Consider the following 13,810-nt stretch of genomic DNA (forward strand, 5'->3'; position numbering starts at 1 on the left):
GGGAGCTGGCGGCGCAGACCGGGGCTGGAGACGGGTGGCGGGGGGAGGCTAGTTACGGCCTGCGCCGCTCAGGAGGCTGGGGTGGGGCAGGGCCACTCAGGCCACAGACCAGCCTGCCCACTGCGGGGTCCCAGCCAGGCCAGCCCCTCCCGGGCAGGCCTTTGCCCCGGCACGGCTGGGCGTGTCACGCAGTCCCTTGTGCAAACACAGCCCAGGCCACGGCATGGCCGGGCCCGTCACGCAGCCCCTCGTGCAAACGCAGCCCAGGCCACGGCACGGCCAGGCGCGTCACGCAGCCCCTCGTGCAAACGCAGCCCAGGCCACGGCATGGCCGGGCCCGTCACGCAGCCCCTCGTGCAAACGCAGCCCAGGCCACGGCACGGCCGGGCCCGTCACGCAGCCCCTCGTGCAAACGCAGCCCAGGCCACGGCACGGCCGGGCCCGTCACGCAGCCCCTCGTGCAAACCCAGCCCAGCCCACGGCACGGCCAGGCGCGTCACGCAGTCCCTTGTGCAAACACAGCCCAGGCCACGGCACGGCCGGGCCCGTCACGCAGCCCCTCGTGCAAAACCAGCCCAGGCCACGGCACGGCCAGGCGCGTCACGCAGTCCCTCGTGCAAACACAGCGCAGGCTACGGCACGGCCAGGCGCGTCACGCAGCCCCTCGTGCAAACCCAGCCCAGCCCACGGCATGGCCAGGCGCGTCACGCAGCCCCTCGTGCAAACCCAGCCCAGCCCACGGCACGGCCAGGTGCGTCACGCAGCCCCTCGTGCAAACCCAGCCCAGGCCCGGCCCAGGCTCCACGGAGTTCAGCCCCTGGCTGGTCAGCTCTGGCTCGGCGTTCCTGGGGGCGGGGGCATTTGCTGGCTGGGGCGGGTGGGGGCAGGCTCGGCTCAGCACCGCGCCGGGGGACAGGCCGACGTGCGTGTGTGTAAACGACACAGCCCATTGGCTGGCGCCATTGGGGGCCTGGGAGCTGGAGAGGCGGAGGTGGGGGGTTGTGGGGGAGGAGCCAGCTGTGGGGTGGAGCGCTTGGGGGTAACGCTGGGGTGCCCCGCCCACGCGCCTCTCCACGCCAGGCACCCCTCCCCCCACTTCCTGCACGACCCTGACCCGCTGCCCCTCCCCCCACTCGCTGCACGTCCCGACTCTGACAGCCCCCCTCCGCCCCTCCCCCCACTCACTGCACATCCCCTAAACCCTGCCAACACCTCCCCCCACCAGTCCTGTGACCTCCAGCCCCCACCCCTGTGCAGCTCATCCTCTGCTGGCCCCTCCCCCACTCGCCGTGCGCTCCCCCCTCCCCCGCCAGCCCCTTGGCCCAGCCCTTGTGCCCTCCAGGGTTAGGTCTGGCCATGCAGACGGGGGCCCTGCGGTCTCTGCTCAGCCAGGGAGGGGCCCGGCGGGTGCCCGGCTTGGGGGGAGCAGTGAGGGTGCAGCGAGTCCGTCGGGGGCGGGGGCCAAGCCGCCGGCTGGGGGTCGGAGAGTCTCTGGCCCGCGGGGGGGGGCCGGGCCCCTCACTCCAGGTAAATGTCCTCTGTGGGGCAGGCGAACTCCAGGTGCTCCTGGTAATATTCCTGAAACGCCCGGCTGCAAGGCAAGGGGCAGCGTGAGGGACCCGGAGCCAGGCCGGCCAGCGGGGGAGGGGCAGCGTGAGGGACCCGGAGCCAGGCCGGCCAGCGGGGGAGGGGCAGCGTGAGGGACCCGGAGCCGGGCCGGCCAGCGGGGGAGGGGCAGCGTGAGGGACCCGGAGCCGGGCCGGCCAGCGGGGGAGGGGCAGCGTGAGGGACCCGGAGCCAGGCCGGCCAGCGGGGGAGGGGCAGCGTGAGGGATCCGGAGCCGGGACGGCCAGCGGGGGAGGGGCAGCGTGAGGGACCCGGAGCCGGGCCGGCCAGCGGGGGAGGGGCAGCGTGAGGGACCCGGAGCCGGGCCGGCCAGCGGGGGAGGGGCAGCGTGAGGGACCCGGGGCCGGGCCGGCCAGCGGGGGAGGGGCAGCGTGAGGGACCCGGGGCCGGGCCGGCCAGCGGGGGAGGGGCAGCGTGAGGGATCCGGAGCCGGGCCGGCCAGCGGAGGAGGGGCAGCGTGAGGGACCCGGAGCCGGGCCGGCCAGCGGGGGAGGGGCAGCGTGAGGGATCCGGAGCCGGGCCGGCCAGCGGGGGAGGGGCAGCGTGAGGGATCCGGAGCCGGGCCGGCCAGCGGAGGAGGGGCAGCGTGAGGGACCCGGAGCCGGGCCGGCCAGCGGGGGAGGGGCAGCGTGAGGGATCCGGAGCCGGGCCGGCCAGCGGGGGAGGGGCAGCGCCACGGGCCAGCGCCGGGCCAGGCCAAGCCCCGTGGGGGAGGGGCAGCGCCGTGGGCCAGGCCCCCCAGCCCCCGCGCCCATCCCCCCCCGTGCTCACCCGACGCACTCGGCGACGTGCCGCATGGACTCCTGGGACACGAAGACGTGGCAGGCGAAGCGGCTCAGCAGCGGGTGCTTGGTGATGAAGCCGAAGTAGCTGCGGCGGGAGGCAGAGTCGCACGGGCCCCGCAGGCACCAGGCGGCTGCTCGCTGGGCCCCACCGGGCCCCTGCACCGGCCACGGGGCCACGCGCTGCAGGTGCCCTGTGCACAAAGCTGGGGAAGGGCCCAGCCCCCCCCAGGCCCACGGCCATAACCAGCAATGGGATCCCCGATCCCTGCAAAGTGGGGGTGGGGCCCAGGGGGCCGGGCCGGGCAGGGGCGGGGGGGGGGCCCATGGGGATGAGACGGGCAGGGCAGGGGCAGAGGGGGGGGCCCAAGGGGACGGGACGGGCAGGGGCAGGGGGGGGCCCAAGGGGACGGGCAGGGCAGGGGCAGAGGGGGGGGCCCAAGGGGACGGGACGGGCAGGGGCAGAGGGGGGGGCCCAGGGGGACGGGCAGGGCAGGGGCAGAGGGGGGGGCCCAGGGGGACGGGCAGGGCAGGGGCAGAGGGGGGGGGCCCAAGGGGACGGGACGGGCAGGGGCAGGGGGGGGCCCAAGGGGACGGGACGGGCAGGGGCAGAGGGGGGGCCCAGGGGGACGGGCAGGGCAGGGGCAGAGGGGGGGGCCCAGGGGGACGGGCCGGGCAGGGGCAGAGGGGGGGCCCAGGGGGACGGGACGGGCAGGGCAGAGGGGGGGGCCCAGGGGGACGGGCCGGGCAGGGGCAGGGGGGGGGCCAGGGGGACGGGACGGGCAGGGGCAGAGGGGGGGCCCAGGGGGACGGGCAGGGCAGGGGCAGAGGGGGGGGCCCAGGGGGACGGGACGGGCAGGGGCAGAGGGGGGGCCCAGGGGGACGGGACGGGCAGGGGCAGAGGGGGGGCCCAGGGGGACGGGATGGGCAGGGGCAGAGGAGGGGGCCCAGGGGGACGGGCCGGGCAGGGGCGGGGGGGGCCCAGGGGGACGGGATGGGCTGGGCAGTAGGGGCAGGTCCCGGCTGTGCGGGCTGGTTTGCCCCTGGCCCTGCCGGCGGAGGGGGGAGCGGGAGCGGGGGGGGGGGGCGGGCGCTCACCAGCAGTTCCTGGGGTGGCAGCCGCAGAAGGAGATGTTTTTCATCTGGAAGAAGTGGCTGCAGCGCTCCAGCTGAAAATGAAACGCTGTGTGAACCCAACCACCCCCCCGTGGGCGTGCGGAGCCCCGTGCAAACCCAACCCCCGTGGGCATGCGGAGCCCCGTGCGAACCCAACCCCCGTGGGCGTGAGGAGCCCCGTGCGAACCCAACCCCCGTGGGCGTGAGGAGCCCCGTGTGAACCTAACCCCCGTGGGCATGAGGAGCCCCGTGCGAACCCAACCCCCGTGGGCGTGAGGAGCCCCGTGTGAACCCAACCCCTGTGGGCGTGAGGAGCCCCGTGCGAACCCAACCCCTGTGGGCGTGAGGAGCCCCGTGCGAACCCAACCCCCGTGGGCATGCAGAGCCCCGTGTGAACCCAACCCCTGTGGGCGTGAGGAGCCCCGTGCGAACCTAACCCCCGTGGGCATGAGGAGCCCCGTGCGAACCCAACCCCTGTGGGCATGAGGAGCCCCGTGCGAACCCAACCCCCGTGGGCATGAGGAGCCCCGTGCGAACCCAACCCCTGTGGGCATGAGGAGCCCCGTGCGAACCCAACCCCCGTGGGCATGAGGAGCCCCGTGCAAACCCAACCCCTGTGGGCATGAGGAGTCCCGTGCAAACCCAACCCCTGTGGGCATGAGGAGCCCCGTGCGAACCCAACCCCTGTGGGCATGAGGAGCCCCGTGTGAACCTAACCCCCGTGGGCGTGAGGAGCCCCGTGTGAACCTAACCCCCGTGGGCATGAGGAGCCCCGTGCGAACCCAACCCCCGTGGGCATGAGGAGCCCCGTGCGAACCCAACCCCCGTGGGCGTGAGGAGCCCCGTGCGAACCTAACCCCCGTGGGCATGAGGAGCCCCGTGCGAACCCAACCCCCGTGGGCGTGAGGAGCCCCGTGTGAACCTAACCCCCGTGGGCGTGAGGAGCCCCGTGCGAACCCAACCCCTGTGGGCATGAGGAGCCCCGTGCGAACCCAACCCCCGTGGGCATGAGGAGCCCCGTGCGAACCCAACCCCCGTGGGCATGAGGAGCCCCGTGCGAACCCAACCCCCGTGGGCATGCAGAGCCCCGTGCGAACCCAACCCCTGTGGGCATGAGGAGCCCCGTGCGAACCCAACCCCCGTGGGCATGCAGAGCCCCGTGTGAACCCAACCCCTGTGGGCGTGAGGAGCCCCGTGCGAACCCAACCCCCGTGGGCATGAGGAGCCCCATGTGAACCCAACCCCTGTGGGCGTGAGGAGCCCCGTGCGAACCCAACCCCCCGTGGGCGTGAGGAGCCCCGTGTGAACCTAACCCCCGTGGGCGTGAGGAGCCCCGTGTGAACCCAACCCCTGTGGGCATGCAGAGCCCCGTGTGAACCCAACCCCTGTGGGCGTGCAGAGCCCCGTGCAAACCCAACCCCCGTGGGCGTGAGGAGCCCCGTGCGAACCCAACCCCCGTGGGCATGAGGAGCCCCGTGCGAACCCAACCCCCGTGGGCGTGAGGAGCCCCGTGTGAACCTAACCCCCCGTGGGCGTGAGGAGCCCCGTGCGAACCCAACCCCCGTGGGCATGAGGAGCCCCGTGCGAACCCAACCCCCGTGGGCGTGAGGAGCCCCGTGCGAACCCAACCCCCGTGGGCATGAGGAGCCCCGTGCGAACCCAACCCCCGTGGGCATGAGGAGCCCCGTGCGAACCCAACCCCCGTGGGCGTGCGGAGCCCCGGGCAAAACCAATCCCCGTGGGCGTGAGGAGCCTCGTGCGAAGCCAACTCCCCAGTGGGCATGCACAGCCCCGTGCAAACCCAACCCCCCCCCCCCCGAGCTTGCGGAGCCCCGTGCGAACCCAACTCCCCAATGGGCGTGCGGAGCTCTGTGTGAACCCAACCCCCCAACGGGTGTGCGGAACCTCGTGCAAACCCAACCTGGGTGTGTGGAGCCTTGTGCGAATCCAACCCCCCCATGCATGTGCAGAGCCCCGTGTGAAACCAACCCCCCCACCCACGTGCAGAGCCCCGTGTGAAACCGACCCCCCCACGTGCAGAGCCCCGTGTGAAACCGACCCCCCCACGTGCAGAGCCCCGTGTGAAACCGACCCCCCCACGTGCAGAGCCCCGTGTGAAACCGACCCCCCCCACGGGCGGCGTGTGTTGAGTAGCCCTGACCTAGACGTAGCCAGGTCCTGCCGGGAGGGCCGGGGACTGCACTCGATGACTCTCGAGGTCCCTTCCCGTCCTAGGGCTCCATGATTCACTGCATGGCCCCCCTGCAGCCCTGCCTCTCCCCCTCGGGACGGGCCCCACCTCCCCCCAGCCAAGGCCCCCGCCTCCCTCACCTCGTCGTCCCGGCTGTCCTCATTGACGCTCAGGATCAGCTTGATGCCTTGCAGGGTGATCTCCAGGTCGCACGTGGCCGGGGGGCGCAGATGCACCGTCAGCTTCCTGGTGGTAGCGATCTGAAGGGCCCAGGCAGCGCTCAGAGCGGGCCCGGCCCGAGCCACGGGGAGCGGCCAGAGCCCCCCCCGCCCACGCGCCTGCCCCGTGCCCGGCAGCGCCCCCTGCTGGGAGCGGCCAGAGCCCCCCCCGGCCCACGCGCCTGCCCCGTGCCCGGCAGTGCCCCTTGCTGGGAGCGGCCAGAGCCCCCCCCCCCGCCCACGTGCCTGCCCCGTGCCCGGCAGTGCCCCCTGCTGGGAGCGGCCAGAGCCCCCCCCCCGCCCACGCGCCTGCCCCGTGCCCGGCAGTGCCCCCCTGCTGGGAGCGGCCAGAGCCCCCCCCGGCCCACGCGCCTGCCCCGTGCCCGGCAGCGCCCCCTGCTGGGAGCGGCCAGAGCCCCCCCCCCGCCCACGCGCCTGCCCCGTGCCCGGCAGCGCCCCCTGCTGGGAGCGGCCAGAGCCCCCCCCCGGCCCACGCGCCTGCCCCGTGCCCGGCAGCGCCCCCTGCTGGGAGCGGCCAGAGCCCCCCCCCCGGCCCACGCGCCTGCCCACTGCCCGGCAGCGCCCCCTGCTGGGAGTGGCCAGAGCCCCCCCCGGCCCACGCGCCTGCCCCGTGCCCGGCAGCGCCCCCTGCTGGGAGTGGCCAGAGCCCCCCCCCGGCCCACGCGCCTGCCCCGTGCCCGGCAGCGCCCCCTGCTGGGAGTGGCCAGAGCCCCCCCCCGCCCACGCGCCTGCCCCGTGCCCGGCAGCGCCCCCTGCTGGGAGTGGCCAGAGCCCCCCCCCGGCCCACGCGCCTGCCCAATGCCCGGCAGCGCCCCCTGCTGGGAGTGGCCAGAGCCCCCCCCCCGCCCACACGCCTGCCCCGTGCCCGGCAGCGCCCCCTGCTGGGAGCGGACAGAGCCCCCCCCAGCCCACGCGCCTGCCCCGTGCCCGGCAGCGCCCCCTGCTGGGAGCGGACCGAGCCCCCCCCCGGCCCATGCGCCTGCCCCGTGCCCGGCAGCGCCCCCTGCTGGGAGCGGCCAGAGCCCCCCCCCCGGCCTACGCGCCTGCCCCGTGCCCGGCAGCGCCCCCTGCTGGGAGCGGCCAGAGCCCCCCCCCAGCCCACGCGCCTGCCCCGTGCCCGGCAGCGCCCCCTGCTGGGAGCGGACCGAGCCCCCCCCCCAGCCCACGCGCCTGCCCAATGCCCGGCAGCGCCCCCTGCTGGGAGCGGCCAGAGCCCCCCCCCCGGCCTACGCGCCTGCCCCGTGCCCGGCAGCGCCCCCTGCTGGGAGCGGCCAGAGCCCCCCCCGGCCCACGCGCCTGCCCAATGCCCGGCAGCGCCCCCTGCTGGGAGCGGCCAGAGCCCCCCCCCGCCCACGTGCCTGCCCCGTGCCCGGCAGCGCCCCCTGCTGGGAGTGGCCAGAGCCCCCCCCAGCCCACGTGCCTGCCCCGTGCCCCGGCAGCGCCCCGTGCTGGGAGCGGACAGAGCCCCCCACGGCCCACGCGCCTGCCCAATGCCCGGCAGCGCCCCCTGCTGGGAGCGGACAGAGCCCCCCACGGCCCACGCGCCTGCCCCGCTGGGAGCGGCCAGAGCCCCCCCCCCCCCGGCCCACGCAGCGCCCCCTGCTGGGGTGTCGGAGGGGTTTTGCTCGGGAGGCTTCAGGCAGGCTGCTGAAGCGCTCTGTGGGACTGGTTTGTGGCCTGTGTGGAGAGGTCACCAGTCTGGGGGCTGTAAGGAGCCCCGGATTTGAGCAATTCGCCCGGAGCGGACGCCCTCAGCTGTGCCCAGACACGGCCCGGTCCGTCACAGTGGCGTAGTCGGCAGGATCCACAGATCTTGGTCAATTGAGCTTTGGGATCAGGACCCCGCGCTGTCTACATTTGATTTGTGGTACTGAGAGTGCGGTTGGTTAAAGGCAGCCGAAATGAGTCAGCAGCGCCCATATGAGAGCCTGAGCAGAGAGGCTCTGAAGGATTTGTGCTCACAGAGGGGCATTGGCTTCCTACAGAAGACTACTAAGCAGCAGCTGACAATTTTGCTGCTGCAGGACGACCTGCGGGCCAAGGGGCAGCCCCCACCCGAGGCTACAGATGCGGTTACGGAGGAAATCAAGAGGCAGCAGGCAGCGAGGGAAAGGGAGCTAGAACACGAGAGGGCCCTGGCAGAGAGACGTGCCCAGGACCACGCACGGCGCATGGAGGAGAGGGCGGCGGAGGAGAGTTCCCAGCGGCGCCAACTCCAGATACTGGAGGCACAACAAAGGGTCCAGCAACCTGCGAGCCCAGCCCCGCTTGCCAACAAGAGCTGGGAGAGGATCTGTCCCGTCTACAGCGATAGTGACGATATCGAGGAGTTTTTGGCCACCTTCGAGCGCATCTGCAACGTGAACCGGATCCCAGACGAGCAGCGCAGGCCTGTCCTGAGGGCCAGACTGACTGGCGAGGACAGGGAGGTATCAATGACATGGGGGAGGAGGAAGCGTTGGACGACGGGCGGTTCAAGGACTATGCACTGAGGCGGTTCAGGGTCACCCCTGGATCCCACCGGGTTAAGTTCAGGAGTTTTAGGGTGGCCAGTGATTGTTCCTATCTGGAATGTGCCCACAAGCCGATGGGCTTTGTTAAAAGGTGGGTGATGGGGGCGAAGGTAAACGGGGATTATGAGAAGCTGCTGGATTTGGTCACCCTGGAGCAGTTTCTGAATGTGGTGCCTGACCAGGCCAGGGCGGCCGTGTGTGATCGAGAGCCCGAGTCGGTCCTACGGGCTGCAGACATTGCGGACGCCCAGACCCAGAACAGGGCGCGGGATGGGCACAGACCCCTGGGGAGGACTCAGCACCTGTCCCCCAGTCTAGACGGAGGGAGGGGGTCAGGAGCAGACCCGGCCCAGAATCCATCGAGGGGACACAGAGGAGCCCCGAGAGCAGGGGTGCCCTCCTCAGGGATAGGCAGGCCAAGTGCTATCCCTGTGGCCAATCTGGCCATATAAGGCCCGACTGTCCAGACCTAAAGAGCAGCCCGAGGCCAGAAGCTCCCGGCTGCTCTTTAAGCACCAATTCAATTCCAGTGCACACACAGGACGGGCTCTCGGACCCCAGCGAGGCCCCTGACGCCGCCCTGGGTCCAGATGGGAGCCCTGCAGTGGCCAACGTTAACACTGGAACCCATGGCGGAGTGAGGGGTCAGTGAGCTCACCCGGTATGGCAGGACGGAGGTGGGGAAGGGCAGGGAGAAGTTTATGGGGGAGGCGAAGGTCAATGGAGTTGGATATAGGGGCTGGCGGGACACTGGCTCCTAGTTCGAACTAGCAGGGGTAATGGAGTCATCCGCAGCTGCAAATGAAGCCCGGGATTTGAATTTCCCAGGCTTCATTTGCATAAGCCGGCCGGCGCCATTTTTAAATGCCGGCTAGTTCGGACCCCGTGCCGTGCGGCTACACGCGGCTACACGCGGCTACACGTGGCACGGAGTAGCTAGTTCAGATTAGGCTTCTAATCCGAACTAGCTGTACGCCTCGTACCAAACATGAAGCCTAATCCGAACTAGCTGGTCCGTGCCGCGTGTAGCCGCGTGGCACGGGGTTCAAACTAGCCGGCATTTAAAAATGGCACCAGCCGGCTTATGCAAATAAAGCCCGGGAAATTCAAATCCCAGGCTTCATTTGCAACTGCGGATGACTCCATTACCCCCTAGTTCGAACTAGCAGGGTAGTGTAGACAGACCCTCAGGGAAGTTGATATCTGGTTCCATGTGGAAATAGAGGTTGGAGGTGGCCAGAGGAGAGACTTGGGAGTCTACAGCTTACTGCTGTTACCCCACTGAGTGGGGGAAGGGGGAGAATTCCAGGGCCATTGTGAGCCAGGGTACGTCTAGACTACATGCCTCTGGCGCCAGAGATTAGGCTACCAGACATAGTAAAATGAAGCGGCGATTTAAATAATCGCGGCTTCATTTAAATTTACATGGCTGCCGCGCTGAGCCGACAAACAGCTGATTAGCTGTTTGCTGGCTCAGCGCGATTGTCAGGACGCGCGGGTGTCGACATCAAAGGTATTTGTCGACCACTCCGGTATGCCTCCTGGGATCAGGTTTACTTGGGTGGTTGACAAATGCCTTTGATGTCGACACCCGCGCGTCCTGACTATCGCGCTGAGCCAGCAAACAGCTGATGAGCTGTTTGTCGGCTCAGCAAGGCAGCCATGTAAATTTAAATGAAGCCGCGATTATTTAAATCACCGCTTCATTTTCCTATGTCTGGTAGCCTAATCTCTGGGGACAGAGGCATGTAGTCTAGACGTACCCCCAGGGAGTCACGCCCAGCCAGCCCTTTGTCTTGGTCAGGCTGGAAGTTTCAGGCCTGGAGCCCAGAGGACAAGGGGGAGGGGCAGGACTTGCTTTGGCCAAGAAGATTTGCAGTTTAAACCTGAAGGGCCAAAACTGCAAAGGTGTGGGGCCAGAGAAGGGGCCTGACGGAGAATGTCAGTATACACCTGAGATAGGGTTGTTCTTGTTACTGATGTTAATTCTTGTAACCAATGGATTAGTGTTGCAGAGAATTGTAAAGGTGCACTGTGCCGTAGTGGGGGTACCTGGCTGGTTTCTATGGGGCTGTGGTAACCCCACTGGCTGCCACCGGTACCACAGCCCAGAAGGACAGGGATGGGTCATTATGCAAAGGGATCTCTCAACCGGTCTGACCAGCTACCCCAGGGAGAGGAACAAAGGAAGGTGGATGCTGCCCTGGCTGGGGGGCAGGGCTGGAGGACGGGGAGTGAGTTTCTGTCTGGGAGGATGGAGGAAGCAGCCTCAGCTACAGGCTGGGGGGTTTAGAAGCCAAGACCCCCCCCATCTCAAGGGGGGCTGGGGCATCCTAGGCCTGCCCTGGAACCTGATGACATCTGTGCTGGGCTGTATCCTGGGGAAGCAATAAACCACCCTCTGTTCTACCGGCTGGCGGAGTCTGTTTGTGCCATTTCAGGGGTGCAGGAAACGGGGGACCCCCAACGCGCCCTCACATATACAATGGGCATGATCTTATGGCAACACCTTGTAACTTGTCAGGGAATGTGCCCAGTGACAGACTGGACGTAAAAGGACATTGTGATGTTGCTGTTTCATGGTTAATGCTTGTAACTGGTCTTGGAACTTCATACAGGGCAAGGAAGGTTCCAGCCAGACGGTGCTGCATGATAAGGGAAACTGAGGCACGCCACCATTTTGTTTTCGTGGATAAGTGCAAAAATGCCTACACTATTTGGGATGAGAATACCTGCATTCACACAAGGTTAATTGTGGTTCAGAGAGTTGCCAGAGCTGGCCCGGATAAATTCACTACTTTCTTCAGCTCTGGGCAAAATCACCTGACATACACGGGGATCATGCTACAAAGGCAGATCCAATTAGTTCTGGGTTTTACCAAGTTTTACCTGGGGATTCTAAGACAATGCAAGGACGTGGCTGTCGCTATGACAGACCTTGCAGTAATGAAGCCTATTTTAGGCGAACTGGGTTCTCATACACTGATCCGGCTCTGTACTGTTGTTTCTAACATTGGGTTAGAACATGCGATGACCCAGAGCCAAAGCATGGGGAGGCCTGTGATGCCCTCAGTGATGTTACTGGCATCACTTCCTGCATCAATTTTGCGTTGGGGATGTCATGTTGTTGCGTTGGGGGTGTCATGTCATGAATTTGAGGGAAGCAGCCAGATCACTGCTGCACCCATAGGTGGGGGTGCTGGCCCCAGAAATGGTATAAAAGGGGCCATGTGGGGTGTTGAATAGAAGCTACCGTCTGCTGATCCTGTGTACGCTAGTCATGTGAGTGGATAATGTCTGTGTGTGTAGTTAGGAATCTGTAATCTGTGTGGATACTGAATATTTCCCTGCATGTGGTAGAGCAGTGGGCAGAGCCCGGCCTGTGGACATGCTAATCAGCGAGGCCCTGTGGGACAATGGCTTTCAATGGGCCAAGGACACACCTAAAGAATGAGGGCTGACACCTGAGGGCTGCCAGCAGGGAACAGGGATAGGCCGCTGGCCAGGTGACCTGCTGCAGCCAAGAAGAGACGAGGAAGGAGGGATAAAGGGTCCATGTGGTCAACTCCATCTTGTTATTCAGCTCAGCACTTCATCCCAGAGGCAGCATTGCAGGGATCGAAGAGCCCGGAAGACCTGTGAACCCATCCTGATCTCAGGATGTGCAATAAGAACTTTTAAACCAGCAGCTGCAACATCTCTGCTAGAGCCTGCATCGAGGACTGGGAGATTCGGTGCATGTAACGTACTGTACTTTAACAACCTCACTCTCAGGCTTTTCTTTCTTGTAATAATAAACCTTTAGGCCGTGTCCAGACTCAGGGGTTTTTTCGGGAAAAGTAGCCTTTTCCCGAAAAAACTTCCCCTGCATCCAGACTCAAGCTGCGTTCTTTCGAAATTATTTCGAAAGAACGCGGCTTTTCTTTCGATGGCGGTAAACCTCATTTCACGAGGAAGAACACCTTCCTTCGAAAGTTCCTCTTTCGAAGGAAGGCGTTCTTCAATGTAAAGAGGCCGTCTTCGAAAGAGAGCATCCAGACTCGCTGGGTGCTCTCTTTCGAAAAAGCGGATTTTTCTTTCGAAAGATCCGCCTGCAGTCTAGACGCGATCTTTCGAAAGAAGCCTGCAGTCTAGACATAGCCTTAGATATAGATTCTAAAGGATTGGCCCAGCGTGATTTGTGGGTAAGGTCCAGAGGGTAAATTGACCAGGGATCTGTGGCTGGTTTCTTGGAACCGGACAGAACTTGTTCGGGGTAGGTGGGATTGGGTGCTAGGACCCCCCACCTGTGTATAGGCCCGGGGCCATCTGGGGCACGGATATTGCTGGGGTGTCGGAGGGGTTTTGCTCGGGAGGCTTCAGGCAGGCGGCTGGAGCACTCTGTGGGACTGGTTTGTGGCCTGTTTGGGAAGGTCACCAGTCTGGGGGCTGTAAGGAACCCTGGATTCGAGCAATTCGCCCTGAGCGGACGCCCTCGGCTGTGCCCAGACACGGCCCGAAGCCAGTGCTCCTGCCCCAGTCCCGTAGTGCCCCCTTCTGGGGAGGCCAGAGCTGGGGAGCTGGGTTGGAGCCCCCCGCCAGACGTCCCCGCGGTGTCCCCCGACTCACCTTCTGCATGGCTGCGCACAGGATGCCGTTCCCCTGGTGATACGGGACCTCCACCGAGCCCAGGAACTGCACGTTGAACCGCTCCACCCAGCACGGGCGCCTCTTCAGCCCTGAAAGCAGAGTCACGCCAGCCCTGGAGTCACCCGCAGCAGCAGGCGGGGGGCAGCCCTGTCACCGGGCTGGGCACGGGGGCGCCGGGTCAGGCCGTCTGGCGACGAGAGCAGCCACGTCGGAGACGGACGAACCCACCGGGCAGGTTCTGGTGTCGGCCCCAGGGACCCCCCCCCCCCGGGCCTCTCCGTGCCAAGAAACTTCCCCCCACCCCTCGCACCCTTGAGACCCCTGTCCCCACCTGGGGGTCACGCCCTGCTGTGCATCCTGCCACAGGCAGGCCGAGGGGCAGGGGCAGGGGCTGCCCCCTACAGCAGACAGGACAGAGCGTGGAGGTGAAACCAGCCAGTCTCCATGAAAGCCAAGGCTGGCGTGTACTCAGTGCAGGAGCGCAGGCAGCCAGGTGCCCCCAAAGCCCGCCAGCCGCCCCCAATCCTCACCAGCCACCCCCAAGCCCCTCCAGTTGCCCCCAAACCCCGCCAGCCGCCCCCAATCCTCACCAGCCACCCCCAAGCCCCTCCAGTTGCTCCCAAACCCCGCCAGCCGCCCCCAATCCTCACCAGCCACCCCCAAGCCCCTCCAGTTGCCCCCAAACCCCGCCAGCCGCCCCCAATCCTCACCAGC

General features: G+C 67.3%; 1 protein-coding gene across 3 annotated transcripts in view; it reads right to left on the reverse strand.

Moving 5' to 3' along the window:
• Positions 1-984: 984 nt before the first annotated feature.
• The window catches only part of MAPK8IP2 (mitogen-activated protein kinase 8 interacting protein 2), a 51,955-nt gene continuing 39,129 nt past the window's right edge, over positions 985-13,810 (reverse strand). For all 3 annotated transcript variants that reach the window (XM_075916730.1, XM_075916729.1, XM_075916728.1), the window contains 5 exons: positions 13,076-13,185; positions 5,856-5,975; positions 3,507-3,577; positions 2,398-2,496; positions 985-1,591 (listed from right to left, as the gene is read on the reverse strand). In XM_075916730.1, coding sequence (XP_075772845.1) covers positions 1,519-1,591; positions 2,398-2,496; positions 3,507-3,577; positions 5,856-5,975; positions 13,076-13,185 — 473 coding nt within the window. In that variant the 3' untranslated portion in view covers positions 985-1,518. The remainder of the gene's footprint in view (positions 1,592-2,397; positions 2,497-3,506; positions 3,578-5,855; positions 5,976-13,075; positions 13,186-13,810) is intronic.

This window comes from Pelodiscus sinensis, unplaced genomic scaffold (assembly GCF_049634645.1).
Source record: "Pelodiscus sinensis isolate JC-2024 unplaced genomic scaffold, ASM4963464v1 ctg58, whole genome shotgun sequence".
Lineage (NCBI taxonomy): Eukaryota > Metazoa > Chordata > Testudines > Trionychidae > Pelodiscus > Pelodiscus sinensis.